Here is a 24,281-nt window from a genome sequence, read left to right on the forward strand (position 1 = left end):
AAATAAAACACAAAATTTAATAACTAAAAAAAATTTGGTGCGCTACAATCATCTACATAAAGAACCAGGAATACCATTATTTAATTTGCATTCAGTTGGTAAACACAAGGCTCATCAAAATTTTGTTCAAAGCCATATGTTTTGATTATTTCATCAAACCTAAGATTCCAGGAACGAGAAGCTTGCTTAAGTCCATAGATTGACCTAGGGAATTTGGGTCTACTTCTGATTCATGAGTTTCAAATAACACTTTAACTAGGGAATTTGATGAACTAATTGTTCCTCAAGGTACAATCCTAACAATACATTAAATTTGTGTAACCTTTAATATATATGCTAATAAGTGAATTTTATAATGTGTTGTATGAAAATATTTTCTAGTTGATGCAAAATATCAATTGAAAATTGGATTTCTCACTCCTTATTGGAGTACAAGGTATCATCTTAAGGAGTACAGTGCACAACCACTACAAGAAAAAGACTCTACAATGACGACTTGTCGTCGCTGTAGAACAAGAAGTCTTCGCCAAAATGGTGTCGCTGTAGGTCCGTATGTGTAGCGACCTACAACGACGAAAAAATACAGTCGTCGCAGTAGTATTTAACTACAACGACGACATGTTGGTCACATAGGAAATCCCTTTTTTCGATTGGACTGGGATATTGCGATGACATGTCGTCGCTGTATGTGGTTACAAAATTTGAAAATTTGAATTTCAAAAACTCCAACAGCGACCACATGCCGTCGCTGTAGGTCCGTCGACCTCGTCTACAGCGACGACATATCGTCGCTAAAGAGTGTGGGTTTATATGCCTTCAGCGATGACATGTCGTCACTGTAGGGTCACAAAATATCAAATTTTCGTGTTTAGTGAGTACCCTACGGCGATGACATGTTGTCGCTGTAGGTATATAATTTAAAAAAAAAAGTGAATTAATTATATTAATTAAAATTGATTTAATAAAAGATTAAATATTAATTAATTAAATAATAAAACCAATTTAAAAATATCCATAGTATCCAAAATGTAAAAAACAAAACATAACTAGTATTGTCCCTAAAATAAAAAAAACACAAAATATTAATAAGTTCAAAATAATAATATAATCAAACTAAATGTCATCTAAATCAATTCCAAAGTTATCATCGTCGTCGGGCTGTTGTGGTGGCTATGGTGGTTACTGTCATGGTGGTTGTGGCTGCTGTGGTTGAAAGTTCACCATCATGGACTGTATCATATTCATGTCCAAGTTGACAAGTTGAAATTGTGGAGCTTGGATGTTCGGATTTGAAGCTTGCAAATTTTTTTGCATTTGGTTGAAGTTGTTGTTCTTGGTCATAATGGCTTTACTGAAGTGTTGAACCATGGACTGGAAAGCCTCAGCTGGTACTATTGGAGGGCCGATTGTGGTGGATGAAAATGGTGAAGCATTTGATTGTGAAGAGGATCTTGTGGCGCCTGAGGCAAAGGTACTAGTGCCCTTCAACTTACGTCCAATACCTCGGTTGTGGCCACGACGTTGACCAAGTGCCTTTGAGACGACTTGTGTCTCATTGATAGTAGCACTTCCTGCTAAAGATTCATATTGAGATTGAGATTGAGATTGTTTCTGGACTTCTTACTACAAGGCATCTTGCAGTTTAGAAACAAGACAATAAATACATAATATAATTGAATAATATACATATATACAAAACTTAGAAAGTTACTTACATATGCATCCTTAGCATTTGTGTTCATCCATCCACGTGTTATATTATTTCATATAATATAATGTTAGATTAAATAATGTGACAAAATGTGATTTGTCACACCTTGTAACATATTATTGAGAGTCACAAAATTAGACACATGTGTGTGCCAAAATGTGACATATTTTGAAGTTACAAATTTGTAACTCCCAAATATGACCCAATATTGTGTATATTGTATGTTACACATTTGAGATTGGATTTCACAAAGCCATTATGAAATATGGTTGTTGGAGACATGTTTTAAACTCCCATTAGGTGTTTGGAGGTTACAAAATCACGAGGGAAAGGATTTGGGGCGTTTTGGAAAAATGATATTTTGTGCTGAAAATAACCTGTGGCCGCAGCCACTAACTTTCCCTGGCCACGACCTGGGGGACAGAGGCCAGTGGCTGCGGCCACTGATAGTCCTGGTCGCGGCCAGTGAGGCTAACAGCCAAATTATTTTTTCAATTTTTTCCAATTTGAACAGTTCTATCATCCCAAGCAACTCCCAAATCTCTATTTTAATTCCATAAACATCCAATTAAACATTGTTAAATACCATGGGGTTGGTGGAATTTTAAAATCAAAGGGTATCTCAAAACTCTATAAATAGGAGCCTAATGCTCACTTGTAAGACAACTCCATTTCTATCCACTAAAGCACTTGGCTAGAAATACACGAAAATGCTTGATTATTCCAGAGAGTTATTTCCAATATAGAGAGAATGCCTTAGTGCTTGAAATAGGGTGAAATAAGGTTTTAAACCTGGTTCAAGTTGGTGATCCCCAATGCTCTTCACTTTGGTTGTGTGAGTGAGAGTGTTTTACTTTTTGTTCTTGTAATTTCTTCTACCATTGCTTTTATCTTCTATTCTTCTATTTTATCTTTTAGAGTTGTAGTCTTTATCTTTCTCATTTCTTTTCTATATCTATTTGTATTTTGAGTATTGAGTTGTAATTTTATTTAATCAATCATCGTGTCTTTGTAATATTTTGCATAAAATTATAATAATATTTCTTATTTTCCATTGAAACAATACAAATATCTCTAACAATCAAAAGCTTTAAACCCTTGTTTGTTTCAATGGAAGGAGAAATCATAGAGATTTTGTGAAAAGATGGTAAGATAAGGTAATATTCTTTTTTGTCTCTCCTAGAAGATCTAGTGGCTATCATGTGGTGATAAAAATAAGGAAACTTATATGAATAAGTGTATAGTTGTTAACATGTTAACACAATATGAGATACATTGTGACATAGTTGACACATTGTTTTGTGAAAGTTAATGTGTGATCCTTAGAAGTGAATTTTTGACATGATTTTCATAATATAGGGACTATAAAACTTATATGTATATGCTATAGGTGAGATAGTATTACATTGATATGAAAATTATATTTTGAGATTTTATAAAGCATGATAATTTAGTAGTTTTGACATGCCTAAACATTGATTTTGTAAATCAAAAGAATATATCAATATGTGGATATGAGAATTATTGTATGATATTTGTGATATACTTACAATTCTTTATGTGATTCAAAAGGCATGTTAATATGATAGACATATGTTGACAAATTATGTGAATTTACATTGAGACATAATTATATATAAAATATATTGAAGTGAATTATCATGATTTTATAGTGTGCCATATAATATGATTATTAATGTGATTAGTAACCATTTTTTTGGTAAATAAAAAGAATAATTTGATAAATTAAAATTTCTCATTTAAGTGTTGAGCATCTCAACTTATGAGATAAGAAAAGATGAACCAAAGGCAGTTGCATCTTTTATTGGAAGTGTCTTGCCATTGCGAGAAAAATGGATCAAGGTGGATTCAAAAATTGTGGGAAGACATATTGACTCAATAGACTTATAGTCTAGAGTGTGGTCACATGAAATATATTTGAGAATTATTTAGTGACAATAATTCTTAAATATTCGATGTCTCAATGAGGAGACATTGCAAAATTGGAGAAGCAATTTTGAATCTTTACACCATTTGTGAATAGATTAAAGAGAACTTTATTCATTTTGGTTAAAGATGGTGATATTTTTAAATTAATCTCAATGAGGAGACAATTTTAAACTAAAGCATAAGAAATCAAAGTGTTTAAATAAATCAATGAGGGTTTATTTTCTTTGATTTAAAGTGTTTAAAAATTGACATCTTCATTTAGATTTTGATGAGAAAATCAATGGATGTCAAATGGTTGTTTTCAAAAGAATCTCAAAGAGACTATTAAGAAACACACAAAAGTTGTTTAAGTGATTTTGAGATTATTGAGACAACTAAAAGTGAAAATTAGTGATTATTTGTTTGAGAAATTTTCACATGACATTTGTGTTCACATATTTTATTATGCGAAATATATAAAAGAAAGAAACTAAGTGAAAGTTATTTTCAAAGGAGTGTGTCTTGCTTTAGCAAGTAAATAAATCAAGATAAACATTGAGGTTTTTATCTTGATCTATTGAGAATTGATCATGTGGTTTAGATGACTCATGATGAACTTTGAGAATTATAAGTCTAGATTTATCTTGGAGGATTAAAGACTTAATAGAAATGAAGAGATTTCTATTTTAAGGTTATATTTTACTATCACTATGTGAAAAATGTGGGGGTGATGCTCCAAAGTTAATCAATTTATTTTATTGATAATAATTGATTAATTTGGGCATCCTATCAAATAGGTGATTTGGAAATCCACATTCTAAATCACTTTGGTTATATGTGTACAGAATGGATAATTCTAGACATGTTTGGTGTCTAAAGTTATTGTTTTTTTATATTTTGTTTCAAGAAGGAATCAATTTAAAACATAAAGGAGAATTTCAGACACAAAGAGGTTTCTAGAATTAATATTCAAGAAAAATATTTATTTTGGATATTGAAGTTTAAAATAGTGGGGGTGTTGACTATGGTCAAACTCACTATTTTAGAGGGGTAACTATTTTAATCAAACTATGGCTAGCAATAAAGTTTGAATAAAATAATGAGAGTGTTTAAGTATGCATACATGAGAAAAGAAATGACTCAAATGGAATCATTTCTACATCTCAAGGGATGAGACTTAACTCCCTAAAGAGATTCACGGTTGATTGTAACGTATCTTAATACTAGTAACAAACTAGTATTAGGTTCAATAGGTAATAACAAGTCAATCAAGTGAATAATAGTAGTACTCAAATTTTGTCCCATCTGAGATATGAGTACTACTGTGTTACCAAAATGAGAGTTAAAATTGAAAGGTTTTTTAATAGAACTCGGTCTTGAAAAGAAAAGTATTTTAGGGTAACAAAATACTTTAAGAGTTCTACCTATATAGTGTTAGAAAAATTTATACAAGATCTTTATTTATTTTCATGTAGATCTAATATTAAACAAGTTAATATGTGACAACCTAGAATATATTTCTAAAATTGAATTCAAAGAGAAATAATGATAAGAATAGTTACATTATACGCAACGGAATGAATGAGTATTTCCTTCAGTTTCTCTAATCCTTGTATCATTTCTGTCGCAGGTATTACCAAGAAACTGAACTGATCTTCAATTTTCTTCACAGCCTTCCAAAGTATCCCTGGAATCACCTAGACTAGAGTGGACAATTCTCAACATATGGGATAGATACAGAGAGAAGAAGAGAAAATAACAATAAGGCTTAGAAAATGACTTAAGTTTAGAGAGAATCTAAAACCTATCAGAAACTTGTGTTTCATAAATCTAAACTTATGTTTTGACTTCTCTCTTAACATTCCTTTTATATACTCAATTATGTCATTTATTTAATTAAAAAATCAATAAAATAATAGCCAATTAACAGCCCTAGGTCAAAACTATTATGGGCTTTAGGCCCTTGAAATTTCCAATTTGAATATAATCCCATTGGACTTAAAATCAAGGCTTGTATTATTTTCTATTGATTTAATTAATTAAATAATTATTCAAATCATTTATCAAATTAATTATTTATAATTTGAACCTTGACTTAAACTTATTTATTAATTTAGATACCAATTTATCTTAATTAATAAATTTTCCCTAATTTCTCTTTTCTTCTCTAAATTGTATAACTATACGAAACTATCCAAAATTGACCTAGTCAACTTTGATAATTCTAATTGATAATTAAATCAATTAATTGAGACTATCTAGATGATTTTTTATCCAAGGTACAATGGGGACCATGGGCCTATGAAATCAAGCTCCAATAAGTTATCATAAATCTAACAAATAAATTTACTAACTTATTAATTCCTTGTGACTCCACTAAAGACTCGGAATTGCACTCTTGAATTCATAGAACGCTCTATAACAAATCTATACATGATATTAATTATCCATTGTTACAACCATAATTGTCACTCAATCCTCTATAGACGGTCTACAATGAGATGGGCCTAAAATATCGTTTTACCCCTCATTGTATTTTATCCTTAAAACACTTAGTTACTTGTAAATGATATTTCAGTAATGTTGACGCCGTTTTCCGTCAACTTAAAAAGGAGAGCAATTAAACAAAGATATATCAGAGGAAATAAAAGAAGATGAAAATAGGATGTTTTTTACATGGTTCAGCAATTAAATCTGCCTAGTCCACAAGTCTGTCTTATAAGTGCTTGGGAGTTTTCTGGAAACTTTTCAGGGAATAGTTGCCCAGAGTTTTCTCTCAAGATCTCAGAATTTTGGTCCCTTCCAAATGGAGAAGGTTTCAATTTTATTCCCACATATTTCGGGAAGATATTTTGTGAATCAAATAATATAATGCCATTTAATGCATTAATTCCTACGTACACGGAAACATCCCATAAAATGTGGGATTGAATAAAACATTATATAATATCCCTTAAACATTGAGATTTTACAACAATAAATACATTCATATTAACCGATTATCTTAGATGCGAAGTTAGCTACATTTCCGAGACTATTTTTCAATCATGAGCTCGCCATCTAACTTCTCGAGCTCGAACCATCTCATCTGAAGGCAAGAGATGTATCAGGGAAATATATGTGTCAAACCATGGCTATTGCAAGCTCAGAGTATATTCGAGGCTACACACCCTCAAGCTTTCGAGGTCGTTATTTACAACAAAGCGGTCTGACTGAAGGATCATATTACGTCCGTACATATTTCGAGCTTACACCTAACAAGCCTAGATTTCGGGATCATAACTTCTCATGTTCGAAATATGGGTGTAACAAGTAAATTAATATTACTTACTAAAATGATATCTCTCTTATTTATCACCTTGAACCAAACTAAAAAGAAACCATCATTTCACTTCTTCATCAGAAGCTATAGATGTTCATATCTATGGTTAATACTCCCACTCGATTATACTACTGAGTTCCCAAGATGTAAGTATGGGCTAGTCCATATGGTAAGCTGGTAATGAACAAGTCAAAGAACTCAAATAATCTAATCAGTTAGAATACTAACCACTCAGAATTGAGATTGAATTGGCCTATGGTCAACTATATGATATATGACTAGAATAGATAATAACAATATGTTTACTTATCCTATCAACCGTCAATATCGGTCCAGTCTGATGTAACAAATACATCCGATCTTAATTACTTTGCTAATGTTCTGGACAGAACATAACACTACAATGTGTAAGTAGATCATATCGTAGATTGGCAAGTCAAGGTAAATCCTTTGCACTGACTAATCTTAGGACTAACTTATTTTGAACATATAATCATATTTATATTCCATTGTGATTACGTCACTATAAATATGATTAGCTATATGCTCAGGATTTAATAGAAGTTTATTTTAAACAAATAATCATGAAAATAAAACATGTGAGCAAAGTGATTGACCAAGTCAAAAAATGATTTCTATTCTTTTATTGATAATAAATGAGATTACAAAGAAATTGAGTTTTAATTAGGGCATAAAACCCTAACATATAGACCTAGGGGTGGTGTCGCCCTCATGAGAATTGAGTCATTCTCAAGAAAAGTCTATGAATGGAATGTGCACATGGGCATTAACGATGCTAAAAGTGAGACATTGAGGTGTCAAGTGAACATAGCAAATGTGTGTGTGTTATCACCAGTTTGTTATCAAGGGATAGTGGTTCAATGCTTGACAACCAAAATTTCAACAATCTTTGTGATAATTACACAAAGGTAAAATTCAAGTCGAAAGACATTTTACTTTATGCACCAATACAAATGTTTCTATCGAGAGTGATTATTTAATCAAGTGGGGGAATATTATATTTTAATATAATGTTTGATTGATTAAATAAGTGTTACAAAAAGTGATTATTTAATCTAGTGGGGGAATGTTATATTATTTCATATAATATAATGTTAGATTAAATAATGTGACAAAATGTGATTTGTCACACCTTGTAACATATTATTGAGAGTCACAAAATTGGACACATGTGTGTCCCAAAATGTGACATATTTTGGAGTTACAAATTTGTAACTCCCAAATATTACCCAATAATGTGTATATTGTATGTTACACATTTGATATTGGATTTCACAAAGCCATTATGAAATATGGCTGATGGAGACATGTTTTTAATTCCCATTAGGTGTTTAGAGGTTACAAAATCATGTGGGAAATGATTTGGGACGAGTTGGAACGTTTTTGAAAAATGACATTTTGTGCTGAAAATGGCATGTGGCTGCGGCCACTGACTTTCCTTGGCCGCGGCCTGGGGGAAAGAGGCCAGTGGCCGCGACTAGTGAGGCTGACAACCAAATTGTTTTTTCAGTTTTTTCCAATTTGAACGGTTCTAACATCCCAAGTAATTCCCAAATCTCCATTTTAATTCCATAAACATCCAATTAAACATTGGTAACATCCATTGGGGTTGGTGGAATTTGAAATTCAAAGGGTATCTAAAACCTCTATAAATATAAGCCCAATGGTCACTTGTAAGACAACTCTATTTCTATCCACTAGAGCACTTGGCTAGAAATACACCAAAATGTTTGATTATTCAAGAGAGCTATTTCCAATATTGAGAGAATCCCTTAGTGCTTGAGATAGAGGGAAATAAGCTTTTGGGCAAAGGTTTTAAACCTTGTTCAAGTTGGTGATCCTCAATGCTCTTCACTTTGGTTGTGTGAGTGAGAGTGTTTTACTTTTTGTTCTTGTTATTTGTTCTACCATTGCTTTTATCTTCTATTCTTCTATTTTATCTTTACATATTTATTTGTATCTTTTGTTTTAGAGTTGTAGTCTTTATCATTCTCTTTATCTATTTCTTTTTTATATCTATTTGTATTTTGAGTATTGAGTTGTAATTTTATTTGATCAATCATTGTGTCTTTGTATTATTTTACATAAAGTTGTAATAGTATTTCTTATTTTCCATTGAAACAATACAAATATCTCTAACACCACGTGTCAGATGATTGTGCATGTCATGGAACGTATCGATAATGCTGGGCAGTTCCTTAGTCTGAAGATTCATCGTTAGAATATAAAATTTAACAAAATCTCAGTTAAATATTGAAATGATTATTAAGATAACTTAAAATATTTCAAATTTTCTATATATTTTTATTTACCCTCTTAAATCTAGCAAGAGCATAAGAATTCGATCCATGGAGACTAGGATAATTCTGTTTTGCTCTGTTGGCAGCATTTGCCTTTGAGCGTGCCATGAATTGTGGAGTGGTGAAAAGATCAACCAACTTCTGCAAAATCTCGTTGTCCATGTCATCCGGTGGATTCTTTCTGGTTGTTTCGATATCATCATACCCTCCATGTTCATTGAAGTGTCTTTTCTTGTGACCTTTTCTATCCTTGTAGCGATCCTGAAACTCTCGCTCAATCCCAGTCTCTATCAGTTGCCACTCAAGTAGAGCTCGGGGAAGAATGAAAAATTCCTTAAGAAATTGTTAGAATTTTGAAATTATAAAAAAAACATTACATGTGAATAAGTTGATGAATTTACCTCAAGCTTTTGCATCAATCCTATATTGTGCTCATCCGGAATACTCTGCCACGAGTCATAATATAACGAGACATGGTGACCAATAAGGTTACTAATAAGTCTCATGAACAATTTCCCAAAATCACCAACTGCTTTGTAGGTCCTTCATTCAGATCAAATTGTAGAGCCAACAGACCTTTATTGTTGTTGACGAGTTGCTGCAAATTTTTGGATCGAGACCGACATCTTCTTTTGGTGGCAACCACTACATATGTTAATTAAACAATAAAATTAAACTGAATAAAATAATAACAATTTGTCATTTATTGCTAAAAGATAGACTAATTATAGTATATTACCTGTCTCACATGAAGTAGGAAATTGCATGGGATCTGGAGGGGGATCACCCGCTCCATCACTGCCATGAGAATGAGCAACATTACAGACATATCATTGTAGTTTAAATAATTATTAACTTAAAATCAATTATAGTTGGAGTTTAATTACATATCTTAATTAATTTTGGTAATGCATGTGAAACTATTGAAAAACAAACATTGTTGAGAAAAGTCATATATTGATTGAAAAGTCTTGAAATTAAAGCATACGCATTAAACATGCAATAAGAAAATATTATTCATCATCAATGCCGATTCCTACATCATCATATGTACTTTCTAAATCACCTTCACTAATTTCATCATCATCATCATCATCATCATCATCGTCATTGATGAAATCATCATCCACATCCGGAACAGATCGAGACATTTCCCCAATTATGCTGGTGTGACCATGTCGATCCAAATGCATAATATCCAACTCTCCTAATTCCACAGTGAGTACAAAATTTGATGAAGTGATATCATGCATGACATCAATCTCGTTATCATCATCGATACTTGAATGATCCCAGATCTTTCGATGATTGACTTCTTCTACTACCTACCAATTTTTGTTTCTTGAAGGATCTTCCAAGTAGAAAACTTGTTTTGCTTGAGTGGAGATGTAACGACCCAAAATCACTAATAAGGCTTCCATGGCTTATAGATTAGCTTTGCCACCGTCATTTTTGTGAGTTCATGACGTATTCCATGTTTCTATGCTCCGGAAGTATGTCTTAGATACGACACATGTGTTGAAGTATGAAGACTTGGAATTGCAGACAGATTTGTCCTATGAGGAGCGACCAGTTCAGATTTTAGATCGGAAGGATAAAGTCCTACGGAATAAGACAATTCCTCTGGTTAAAGTATTATGGAGGAATATTAGGGTCGAGGAGGCGACCTGGGAGCTTGAGTCAGTGATGCGGGATCAATATCCCGAGTTATTCAGGTAAAATTTCGAGGACGAAATTCTCAGTAGGAGGGGATAGTTGTAACGACCCAAAATTACTAATAAGGCTTAAGGGTCTTGATTAGTGTGCCAGGAGGACATAATTGGTTTATATGTGATTTAAATTATTTAATGCATGATTATGTGATAAGCATGCTTATATGATTATATGGATATATGAGATGCATGATTATGAGTATTAGTATGCATGTAGGCCATGTTTAGATTATAAGGGAATATTCGTAATTTTGGCCTGTTGAGGACATAAATGTGATTATTTGTGATAAATTGTTAAGACCACATTATTATGTGGATGTATTTGCAGCATATGGCTCGAGGCGATCCTAGTAAGCGGTTTAGCGAAATAATCACGGTGGAGATTTATACCTGGCTCGGGGGAGGCTGGGGGCATTTATGGGAATTTGGGAAATATATTGGAGACTATTTAACATTGGGGAAAATAATTGGTGATTAATTAGATGACGAGATTTAAGTGGTAAACGTTAATGACACTTGAGGAATTAGCAGGAATTGGGAGAAAATGACCAAAATGCCCTTAGAGTGATTAAGAGACTTGGATTTAATTAGGAGAGCAAAAGGGTCTTTTGATTTTTAAAAGGGGATAAATGATGTATTATGTTCATTTTAGACTCTAGCGAAAGTTTTAGAAAGGGGTAGAAGCTAAAAAGGAAAGGAAAGAAAAGGAAGGAAAAAAAAACAGAGCACTTAACTTACCTCTCTCTCTCCCACACGATTTGCCCTCTCTCTCACCCTTTCTTCTGAATTTTGAAGCTAAGAACTCAGAGGAAGTCTAGGCTTGGTTTGGGGTGTTGATCCTTGGAGAAGCTAAGGGGTTCAGTTGGAGTTAGCTACCAATTAAGGTAAGGAATAATGGTTTTGTCTGAATTTTCTGGGTTTGTTGAGGTTGATTCTGAATTTGGATTTTGGATGGAAATTTAAGGACCTAAGCTTGGGGATTTGAGGAACTAAAGTCTGGAAGGGAATTGAAGGCAACCTAGGGTCGAATTCACTCAGCTAAGGTAACAAATTCAGACTTTGTTTATCTGTGTTTTCTGATGAAGTTTTTGAGCTTCAAGCTCAAGTGTTTGATGATGCTTGTGGCCAAGTCTTTAATGTTGTTAGGTTGTTTTAGCTGAGGTATAGTGAGTTATAAGGTCAATTTTGAGTTTAGTTGAAGTTTTGAATGGATCTTTGGAGCTTTGGCTCGGGAAAGTTCGAAGGAAAAACCCAGGAGTTTTGCATGTGTTGGGTGTAGCACTGTAGCGCTAGGATAGGAGCGCTACGACGCCATGCTTGGTTTTTGGGAGGGCTAGCTCTCTGATTGTAGCCCTGCAGCGCCCTTCCTGTGGCGCTGTAGCGCTTCCCTGCCTCCAGAAATGTGTTTTGAGTATTTTTCTTAGGGTTTTTGCTTGGGGGCTCGGGGGTCGATTCCACCACCCCGTTTGGTGGAATTGGACTTCCCGAGAGTTTGGGATTGGTTCCAAAGTGGGAATACAGAATTGAATGTTAATGAGGATTCTATTTTACGGTTGTTACTAGGTGTACGCTAGAGCTCGGACGGGATCGTGCTCGAGGGTAATCTTAATTAGTCAAAGTGCTCATAATCAAAGGTAAGAAAACTGCACCTGATTATGTGGTTATGTTGGGACTAAGAGTTCCCTATACTTGTATGTAATGTTGTACGATGGTATTATGCCATGTGAACATGAAATAAACGACCTAAGAGTGCTGAAATTAATATTGGCGCACAAGGATGCGGCTCGACCACTGGTAGATGAGGTTAAGTATATAATCACTGAGATTGGCCTAAGCGACCCGGAGTCAGTGGGATAATCAGAAGGTGCGGCCTAAGGGCATCGACCCTGGAATTGTGTGATATGCTTATTGTTATTAATCTGATGATTATGGCATGTTTATTATCTGGATGATTGATTATTGGTTTGCAGATTGATATCATTGATTATGTGAGCAATGTGACATGCTGAGTATCTGATTGATGACTTATGAATTATCTGACTGTTGAGTATCGTTTATGCTCTGCATTATAGTTTTCTTGCTGGGCCTTGGCTCACGGGTGCTACGTGGTGCAAGTAAAGGCAAGGGAAAGGTGGACTAGTCCTGAGTTGGAGAGCTCTGGGGCAGAATGTACATAGTTAGCTGCACGGCCGGCACAACCGAGGAGTGATTCAGGGACAGGAGAACCTAAAATGTCTTTTTTTTCATTAGAGTGGCTTGTGGTTGTACATAAACTTTGAAATTTTGTAAACTGTCCTTTAAAACCTATTTTGGGATCCCATGTATTAAACGTTTATTTTAATGAGAAATTTTTTGTTTATGACCAAAATATTTTAACCCTAACCTAATTACGACTTTAGGGTCACGTTTTCAACTATATAACTTGATTAGCAAGTTTTGCACCTTGATAATCACATAGTATAATGACCTTGGTTATCCAGGGTGTTACAGGTGAGAATATACTGCTCGTTCTTATACCATTCATGATCAATCATGATACTAGTTATGTTATTCTCAGTCAAATTTCGACCCTTGCTTGCATTGGTGTTGAACCATTTGCATCGAAAAAATACTATCGAGTAACCATGGGAATAAGATAACTCTACAATCTCCTCAAGTTTTCCATAGAAAGTGAAACCATCGGTTCCTGGCACCAAAACTCTACTATTTTGAGTGATACGTCTTTCATCACGACTATGTACCAAAAACTTCACACTATTAACAATGCAAGCGGTGTAGGAGTATGCATTCTGATTGGACATGTTTGCTAAAGCAAATAATTCATCAGTACACTCAGTTGACTATGCTTGTCGCAGACGACCCATCTATAGAGTATGACATACAAAAAGAAAGCACAATGAGATGAGTATTAATCGATACAAATTTCATAAGAATTCTAAAGTTTCGGTAATTTAACTTCAATTTAGACAAGTTAGGGAAATCTTTTTGAAGATTTACGTTAGAATTTTCTCGAAGGCATTCACTGTATAGTACAAAGATTAAGGTAAGATAACAGTTTGCAATGAATTAAATTTAATGAATTCATATATGTGTTGAGCTACTTACTCCATATATGGTTGGATTTCAGGGCAATTGTTGAGTGCAAACCACTCCGCTTCTTTTCGATGAAGTAGTAAAGGGATATGATTTTATTTTTGCTACTTGGACGATATTGTGATTCAAAAACTGACAACTGTCTTATAGGAATAATAATATCTGCATTTCTTTCCGGATGATTAAATTTAGTTTATACGCCATGAAGATATTGCGAACAAAATGTCAAAGCTTCATCGGCAACATAACCCTCTGCTATAGAACCTTCACGGCGCGCCTTATTATTGACATAATTTTTCAACTTCTTCATATATCACTCAAACAGATACATCCACCTCATGTAAACTGGTCCTCCGAGGATAGCTTCTTGCGCTAAATGAAGAATTAAATGAATCATTATGTCAAAAAAGGCTGGAGGAAAAATTAACTCCAACTTGTACAAAATTTGTATCACTTGATCTTCTGCATTCTTCATGTCCTTAACAACCAATGTACTAGCACAAATTTGTTTACAGAAATTGCAAAGCTCAATGATTGTCTTTGAAATAGACTTATCCAAGTAGTCTCGAACTCCTACCGGCAATAGTCGTTGCATAAGAATGTGACAATCATGAGATTTCAACCCAACAATGTTGCCATCATTGTCAGTTACTTTCTTAGAGAAATTTGAACCGAAGCCATCAGGAAGTCTAACTCCTTTTATGAACTGACAAAAAAATCGTCTATCATCCGGTGTGAAAGAATACATAGGATGTGGTTTGATCAACTTCATACCGTCTTCCTTGAGGTGCAACTCTTCTCAAATACCCCAATTTTTCAAGTCTACTCGTGCATTGGTGGTGTCTTTAGATTTCTCATTCATAAGAAAAGTCAAAGTAAATTGTTGCAAACATTTTCCTCTACATGCATCACATCTAAATTGTGCTTCAATTCAAGTTTGAACCAGTAATCAAGTTCAAAGAAAATACTCTTTTTACTCCAATTAAGCTCTTTTGGATCTCGCTTTCTTTTCACACCCCCGAAACTCACATGTTTACCTGGAAAATGATTTGGAACATGCACTAATTGTTCGAGTATGTCTTGAATACTGAATTTTCTTGGAGGACGTCCATTTTTATAATTCCCATCAAACAAGTGAATCTTCCTCCACTTATGCGTAGAAGATAAGAATCTTATATGACCAACATAAGTCGTCTTCCCAATTACCCGACATGAAAGACTGTCTTTGTTGCATGAAGGACATGCCATATATCCTTGGCCACTCCAACTAGACAAACTACTACGGGTCGAAAAATCATTTATATTCCATAATAGTGTTGCACACATTCTGAATACATTGTTCGTTGCAACATCTCTAGTTTGAACTACTTCATCCCACATGTCCTTCAATTTGTCTACCACAAGCCTCAAAAAGACATCCATGTCCTTAGTGATTTCGGAGTGGAATCAATAAGGTCAGCATGAATTATGAATCTTTCATGCAAAACCAAAGAGGCATATTGTACGTACAGAATTTTACTGGTCACATGCTGTAAGATAGACTCATGATACCAAATTGATTAAAACAATTAGTAGCCAAACCCAATAGAAAATTTCTGGGTTCTTTGGAAAAATCAGGATATCTGGAATCAAATCGTTTCCAAGCACCCCCATCAACAGGATGGTACATCACACCATCTTCTTTCGATCGTCCCATACTATGCTAGGTCATATCATTTGTTGTATGACTTGAACCATAAAGACGCCTTAGCCTAGGAGTCAAAGGGAAGTACAACAACACTTTGTGGGCGAATTTTTTCCCCTTTGTGTCTTTGTCAACCTACTGACTCTCACCACATACAGGATAACTCTGTTTTTGGGAAATCCTCCTTCCAGAACAAACAACAGTCATACTTGTAAGCATGAATTAATTGATAACCTAACCCTAATTTCCTCATTTTTTTCTTAGACTCATAGAATGAAGCCGGAATCTTATTCTCCTTTGGGGATCCAAATTTCATAAACTTCAAAAGTTCATCAAAGGAACAATTTGGCCATTTTTTCATAACCTTTATGTTCATCATCTACGCCAAGAAGTTCAAGGAAGACAACTTAGTAAAACCAGGGTATAACTCAACCTCGACCTCTTGAAACAGATCATCAAATTGATTCTCCACACTATTGCCACCACCATATGAAATTCATTCATTTACGCCTTCTTCGTTAGTGTCTTGTTCACCAATAACATCATTGATGATGTCAATCATCTCATCAGTCACTGGAGCCCCGTCGTCTACTACTGGAGGCATATCAACTTCACCGTGGTATGTCCACTTCACGTATTGCTGTAGAAACTCATATCTATGTATGTGAGCTTCCATCACATCCAGTTTCTGATTCAGCGTATTGACACACTGAACGCATGGGCATCTGACTTCTCCCAAAGCATTCACATGATTCTTGGTCATTTGTATAAATGCTTGAAGACCATTCCAAAACTCATCAGAGTTACGCTGTCTATTAGTTATTCAACTCTTGTCAATCGTCATAACTGATTCAAGTGGAAAATAAATTATCACAATGTGATAATCATAAAAAACTACATTTACTTGCTAATAATTTTTTTATCACCAAAACACTAATTTTTTCAAGTAAATTGTGAAATTTTATGAATAAATTATTAAATTTTATGAATATATATTATCAAATTTTATGAATATATATTATTGTTAGTTATGAATGTATTATAAAGTTTTGTTATATAATCAAATATTTAATTATAATTATTATTATGTTTTTTAACAATTATCAAATTCTTAATATAATTTTCACTTTTTATTTAAAAAAAATAACAATAAAGTTTTATTATTTTAGAATTATTATTTTTATTTTAACTTAATTTTAAGAATAAAGTTAACTTAATTACCTAATTTATCTACATATATTATTAAATTTTATGAATATATTATAAAATTAATTAAATAAATAAATATTTAAGTATAAATTTATTAAATTACCATTAAATATTATTATTTTAATTTCTACTTATTTTATAAAAAATATTAATAAAGCTTTATACTTGTAAAATTATTATTTTAATTTATAATTTATAATTTTTTAATTAAGTTGTATTAATTATTTTAAAATTTATTAATAAAAATTTCTAATCACACTAACTTTAAAACTATTTTGTAATGGTTAGTTTTTTTAAATTTACAACAATTTCGGCAGCATAACGACTGTAATCTAGCCTATCCCAAAATTTAAAATCTGCATAAAAACATATAAACCAGTCCCAAAACATACATAAAATTTAATACAATCATTTGAATTCACAAATAAACAACAAAAACATATTATAAACATATTCCCAAATCAACATATTGTTTATCTAAAGTAACATATATATAACTCGAAACACAAATTTTAGTTAACATAAAATATATACAATTGAAAACAAAAATTAATCTAACCTAACAATTTTTCACAAGTTAATATCAAATTTACTATAAAATTAACAAACATAAAAATTTAATTTAAAAACAATTTATGTATACAAGTTGGAAACGATACCCAAAAGCTAGAAATTATATCCAAAAACTCCAATGCAATGTAAAAAAACAAAAAAATAACAAAAAAATTAATAAACATTTATCAATTAATATACTAATCAATCACAAAACAAAATAAAAATTGCAAACAATACCCAAAGGCTCGGGATGATATCAATGAATTGGGCAAAGGCTCGAGATGCTCCAATACAATCTAAAAAAAATCAATAAAAAGTTTAACAAACCCATTACAACTACATACAAAATATACACAAATAATCATAAAAAAAACTAAATTTAAAATAAATAACTACATTATTGGGTATAAAAGAACTAACCTTAACAATGGATGGCCAAAAATGGTGTCCGAACTCCTTGGGTGGCGTTGGGAGGCGCTGGGCGAAGGAGAAAACAGAGAGAATCCTCTCTAACTTTGAAGAAAATTAAGCATAAATGAGGAAGAAAGGCTCTGCATGGGGGTTTATATCGCTGTGACCTATAGCGAAGACATGTCGGCAGTAAAATTTGACTTAAGTTTTTTTTGTGGTCAAATTTCCCATCGTTTTTTGGACCCTATTGCGACGACATGTCATCGCCATAGACTAAAAAGTAACTGACCAGTGGATTAAATTAGACTCTATAGGGAGTGAAAATAGGCAACCAACTCTTGACGGTTAAGTTCCCTCCTCATCCTACAGGGACGACATGTCGTCTCTCTAGACAAAAATATTTCCCTTTTTTTTACGAGGACTCTACGCCAATGACATGTCGTCGCTATAGGGAGTGAAAATAAGCAACCAACTCTTGGCAGCTAAGTTCCTTCCCTATCCTACAGCGACGACATGTCGTCTCTATAGGCAAACATATTTCCCTTTTTTTTTTTTCCGACAAGGACCACGTCGTCGTTGTAGAGTCAGCACCTGCCTCTAGTTCCCTCCAAATTTCTAGTACCCTACAGTGACGACATGTCGTCGCTATAGAGTACCAGGAATTTGGAGGGCCTGGTCGTGTGTTGTTGACGACCCTATAGCGACGACAAGCTTATTTTTTTTTTAATAAATTAAAAAAAAAAAAAAATTTCGTGGATTTTGACTACATACAACGATGTCTTTGGAGTCGTCACAATAGATGCCATCGTTATAGAGTTTTTTTCTTGTAGTGAACATCCACCAGAAAATGCAAGAAAGGTATTTAACCTCAAACATACTTCGTTGCGCAATGCAATTGAAATATCGTTTGGCTTATTGAAAAAAAGATTTCCAATATTGGCTAGTGGAGCTGAGCCATATTATTCAACTAATGTACAAGATGATCTTGTGTTAGAAGGTTGTATTTTGCAAAATTATCTTATGGGTATCGATCTTGGTGAAAGTCTTATCGCAGAAGTTGATAGACAACTTAATCAAGCAAAAAAAAAAAACATCAAGTTTAAAAGATGAATGTAGAGAGAGAGAAATGTTAAGAGAGCAAATATCTGCCGATATGTGGAGAAGTGAATATAGTTTAAATAATTAATGATTTAACTTTTTGGTATGTTTAATAATTGTAAATTTCAATTTGGTGTTGTACATATTTCTTATATAAATGGAAACTATTCAAGAGACAAATTAATATATAAATTGATATTAAAAATATGTTTTTTTTTCAGAGAAAAAAATATGTTAGCTTTAATTAATTAGTTTAGAGATGATTTAATATTAATATTAAAATGAAAACTAAAAAAAAAATTTAAGATTTAATAATTTTTTTATCCAACTTAAGATTTTTTTAGTGGAAAAAATATTTATTATTTTACAAATAATTCATTTAAAAAAAAATTAAAATAAGAAATTATTTATTTGATACAAAATTCATTTTTTTTCTAATAGTTTTATCAAAGAACCAAAAAAGAGAAAACAATTATATGAAAATTATCTTTTTCCATACTTTTTTCCTTTCCTTACCAAACATAACAAACTAGTTTCTTTTTTTTTTTCCCTTTCCACACCTCTCTTTCCTTAACTTTTTTGTCCCCTACCAAAATCCTAACTCCAAACAAAGCAAAAAAAAAAAAAAAAAAATTACAATTTATTAAGTGCCATTAAAATAAAATTTTAACAGAGTGGCTAATATATAATGCATTACTCGCAAATTGTGCGGTAAGTATGGTTCAATTACTACCAAGATTAAGTGATTGGTAGTAATTGGGCTACCGAGCGGCTGTCTAGCATTCAAGTATAATAATAATATTTGAAGTCTTGAATTTCATCTCATGCTCATCATAGTGTTTATCTCACGCTCATCACAGTGATTATACTAAATTGAGATTTTTTTTAATGAGATTGGATAATTTTTTTTTTGAATTTATTCTCTAATTGCATTATAAAAAAAATATATGAAAAGATCATTTAATCCAATCTTATTTTTACTTTCCAAATCTTGGCTAGTTCAAACGTGATGGCAAGAAACATAAAAAAAAAAATCTAACAACAAATTTTTTGAACATCTTCACCATGTCATAAGATTTTCTGTACAGTTTCCTTAATAATCTGCACGATCAGAAACACTTTGGCAGAGGATAAGAGCGGTAAATCAGGTAAGAAAATGGACATTATTGTTTTTCATATCATCTAAACCAATTCTATTTCTAGCTCGTTATTATGATGATTATGCTACAAGAACCAAGTCAGTCACGTATTCTGTCTAGTGCATATTATTTAATTGATCAAACTAATCCAACATCATCAAGGTCTACCAGAACCTCGAGAAAGAAGAAGAAGAAAATAAAAATGAAAAGGTCTACAAGAGCCCCTTTGCTTGGTAATATGCTTTTGGTTACGTCGCTTTCCCTTATTAACATCGTCTTTCTTTATAATTTCGTAGATGGTAGTACTGTATAAATATTGAAATTCCATTTTTTATGATTACCAACTTAATTATTCAAATTAAATAATTAATTGTTGAACTGTTACAGAAATGTTTAAAACAGACACAAAGACTGTTTGAACATAAACCAAATGTGTTTAAACAATTTGTGACCAGAAGATAAAAACGAACATAAGGTAAAGAACACACGAAATTTTACGTGGTATCAGCAATCTTTGCAGATTGCTACTAGTCTACGAGGCCACGCCCAGAGAATGAAATTTATTAGAAGAATATCTAAACGATTACAAAACCAAATTGACTTATACAAATAAAGACTCCCTCTTGAATTTGTCGCAACTGTTGTAATCTAAACTCCTAATCAAATTTCTGAAGTGCTAAGATCTTGAACTCCCTTCAAATCATAACACTTGCACTTTTCCTCCCGAAAAGTGACTCACGAACAAGACTTCTCCCGAAGCTTGATGAATAATGTCCAAGTGTGTTCAACCTGCATAATTAACACAAAGACAACAATACAGAAGTACACTGTAATAAACCACTAAGAACTTGCTGGACTCAAGTTCTTCACATAACAAAAAGTCTCTCTAAAACTTGAAAATATTTGGAAAATAATATGGCAAGAGAGATAATCAAAAACCAACGACCTAAGGATGATTATATACCCTTTAGAATCCCTTTAGGTCGTGGAAACCAAATCAGAAACCAATCAGTCAATAAATGGAAAATCTTCCAAAACAAGAAAGTCAGAATCTGTTCAAACAGATTGGCAATTCGTTCAAACATATTCATTGAACCTGGACAGTTTTTTAAACCAGTTTCCCCAAATGAACAAGGAAACTATATATACTTTATCTCTGCAAGCTGTACACGATTTCTGGACAAAATAAATCAGATCAAAAAATAAAATAAATACCAATAATTTCTAATTCAAGAAAAGATATTCTTTTATAGGAAATTATATATTTATTTTATTAACATATATTTAATAATCTGATTATAAAAAGACACATTTCAACAAAACAGGAAACTACCCATTTAAAAAAAAATTCTTTAATTAATTTTGTCAATATTGTCAAATATGCCAATAAAGGATTTTACAATCTCCCCCTTTGGCAATTTGATAGACAAAATTAATTCAAAAAAAACCTGCAACACAAAAGTTAGTGATAAGTAAAGAGAAAGAACCCCCCCTGCAAATATGCACTAACTTATAACAAACTTTTAAAGAAACTAGACTTAACTTTCCCTCAAAATAAGAAGGTCCAAAGTTAAACAAAACAACAAACAAACAGCAGGTTTTTGGAAGGATCTACTCTCCCCCTTTGTGTCTTTCAAAGAAGCCAAAGAACCATAAAACAAAATAACAAAAGAGAGTATCAATGTTCAATAGACAAAAAACTAGATAAAACTAAATGACTGGATCTTTGGACAGAGATTGAACAACCTCCAACACAGAACGTTGCAGTCCTTCAATTGACATCACTCGAGCAGCCAAAGAATCAACAGAGGCTCGAACAACAGCTATTTCTGTTGCAACAAGTCCGGAATCTGTGGCAATAGAGGAGGACGCATGAGTAATGTCATTCGAGGAAAACTTTAGAGATTGGGGCTTGACTTTCTTGGTTGATGGAACATCAGTGGCTTCAGAAGGAGGAGCAGAGGCCTTGTAGGAAGCAGCAGTAGTGGGAGCCACCAAGTCTTCTTGATCACGTTGGAGATCTTTTTTCTGCATACTCAACACTTTATAAATAACTAGAGGAAAAGGAAGATTCAACTTTTTCCTATTACCTTTGCAAAACCCAATGATTTGATCATGAATAACCAAAGCCAAATTTATACCAAGACCGGTCCCCACCTTGTACAAAAATGAAGCCATATCAAAAGAGATAGTGGCGGTGTGAGAAGTGGGCTTCCAATTCGTTCTGGCAAACTTATGGAGGACAGCATAAGTGTAGGTGAGATTAGAGACCGAGATGACTGTATTAGATGGCCATACAATTTTTTGCCCTACCAGTTCAGTGATAACCGTGTCCTTGTCAAGAGAGGCAACATCATCATCATCCTCGACATCAAGGGGAAGATGCAAAGCAAGGGAAATATCTTGAGGAGAAAAAGAGAACCAATGGCCCCTAACAAACACTTTATTATACAGAGAAGATTTAGGTTCAATAATTTCATTAGTAAGATTGGCATAGAATTCCTTGACTATTCTATCCACAAAACCAGTAAATTTAACCAAAGAACCTGTCCATTTTCGATCTTGAAGCATTGTTAGCACACCATAAGGCCGATGATCACTCAAGACATAATTTCTCTCAATGATAAATTTCCTTTGAGCATAGAGAACCATATCACGAGCATTATCATTATAACAAAAAGTTGAAGAATAAGGTTTGAAATTTACACCTGAACATTTTGGAGAAGGTGTAGGATCAGAAATAGGTCTCTTCCCTTTAGCCTTGGATGACAAAGGAGTTGCAATGGGTTCTGAGTCAGATTCGACTTCTTGTTCAGAGGGGAAAATGTCTTCTTTTTCTAGCTCATCAGACTCAGCCTCTGATTCTGCATTGTCAGGAACCGTTTCATCAGATAAGGTGGTATCATGGGTTGCTTCAGATTCAGACTTTTCTTCCTCAGGGTCGGATTCGGAGGAAGACAGAGAAGGGGGATGAGCCTTCAATCTTTTCTTAGTAGCAGTCAAGGGAGAAGAAGACGCGTCCAATCCCAATTTCCTTTTGGGAGCCACATAATTTTTCTTGGACTAGCTTGGCTTCAAGGGCAATTTGAGCAACCCAGCAGCAGCAACTTTGGAAGAAGATGATTTTTTTTTTTATTTTGCCCTAGCCGCCAGAGACGAATCAATCGGAAGAGGAGATGGGTCCTTGGCTCGAGAGGGCACCACCACTTCAGATGGTGGTGCAACATCGACAATGTCAGCTGAGATATCTGGAAACACCATGGGGTGTTCATGAGAGAGGGAGAACACCTTCTTGCGCTCCTTGGATTTGCAAGTCTTTCCAACAGATGAGGCAGGTGCTGGAACAGATGGAGCCGCCGTTGACACAGATGGAGGTGGCGATGGAGAGGGCACCTTCCTGGATTGAGAAGCAGGGGTCTTCTTAGAGGAAGCACCACGAGTTCTCACCATTGTTTCTTCTCTGAAAAACAGAAAGCACTTACAAAAAAATGAGAGAGAAAAAAAATAGAAGAAGACGAAGTGACTTAGAGAGATCGTGGGTGAGAAGGAAAAAGGTAATGGCAAGCTTTTTAAGGACAACACTTACCCAATTTGGACACCCACGGCAATAAGAGGTTTCCCTTTTTTTATTTAAAAAAATGATTTAATTAACAAATAAAAGGAAACAACCTTTAAGACACGATCTACATAAAACTTACCCCCTTTTTTTTTGTATTTTATAAAGGAAAATAGAAGATTTATAAAATCCCAATCCAAAAAAGGTAACCAGAAAAAAATAACCCCACACGATCTTCCTATTGTCCTTTTTTCTTTTTCTTTTTTTAAACAATTATAAAAAAGGTACAAAACAATAAAGATACAAATCATGGTATTCCAAATTAAGAAATAAGACAAAATGAATTCCTTGGAGACAAAGAACATATTAAATCACACAAAATAAATGTATAATTTCACATAATTACCACAATGATTCGGTCCACCATGAATTTCCTTGTCAAAATTTTTATTTTTTATGTTATATATATATAAATGCACAAAAATATAAAACTCAACCAAAAAATTCTGCTTTGATCAATGTGAGTCATCCTAATAAGAAT

At 33.3% G+C, this 24,281-nt stretch overlaps 1 protein-coding gene across 1 annotated transcript; it reads right to left on the reverse strand.

The window, feature by feature from the left end:
• Window positions 1–21,894: 21,894 nt before the first annotated feature.
• LOC133815097 (uncharacterized) lies at window positions 21,895–23,634 on the reverse strand. The gene is made up of 3 exons (XM_062247981.1): window positions 23,342–23,634; window positions 22,893–23,218; window positions 21,895–22,691 (listed from the first exon to the last, which is right to left on the reverse strand). The coding sequence occupies exons 1-3, from the start codon at window positions 23,632–23,634 to the stop codon at window positions 21,895–21,897; spliced, it is 1,416 nt and encodes a 471-aa protein (XP_062103965.1).
• Between the last annotated feature and the right edge of the window lie 647 nt (window positions 23,635–24,281).

Source organism: Humulus lupulus, chromosome 2 (assembly GCF_963169125.1).
Source record: "Humulus lupulus chromosome 2, drHumLupu1.1, whole genome shotgun sequence".
Lineage (NCBI taxonomy): Eukaryota > Viridiplantae > Streptophyta > Magnoliopsida > Rosales > Cannabaceae > Humulus > Humulus lupulus.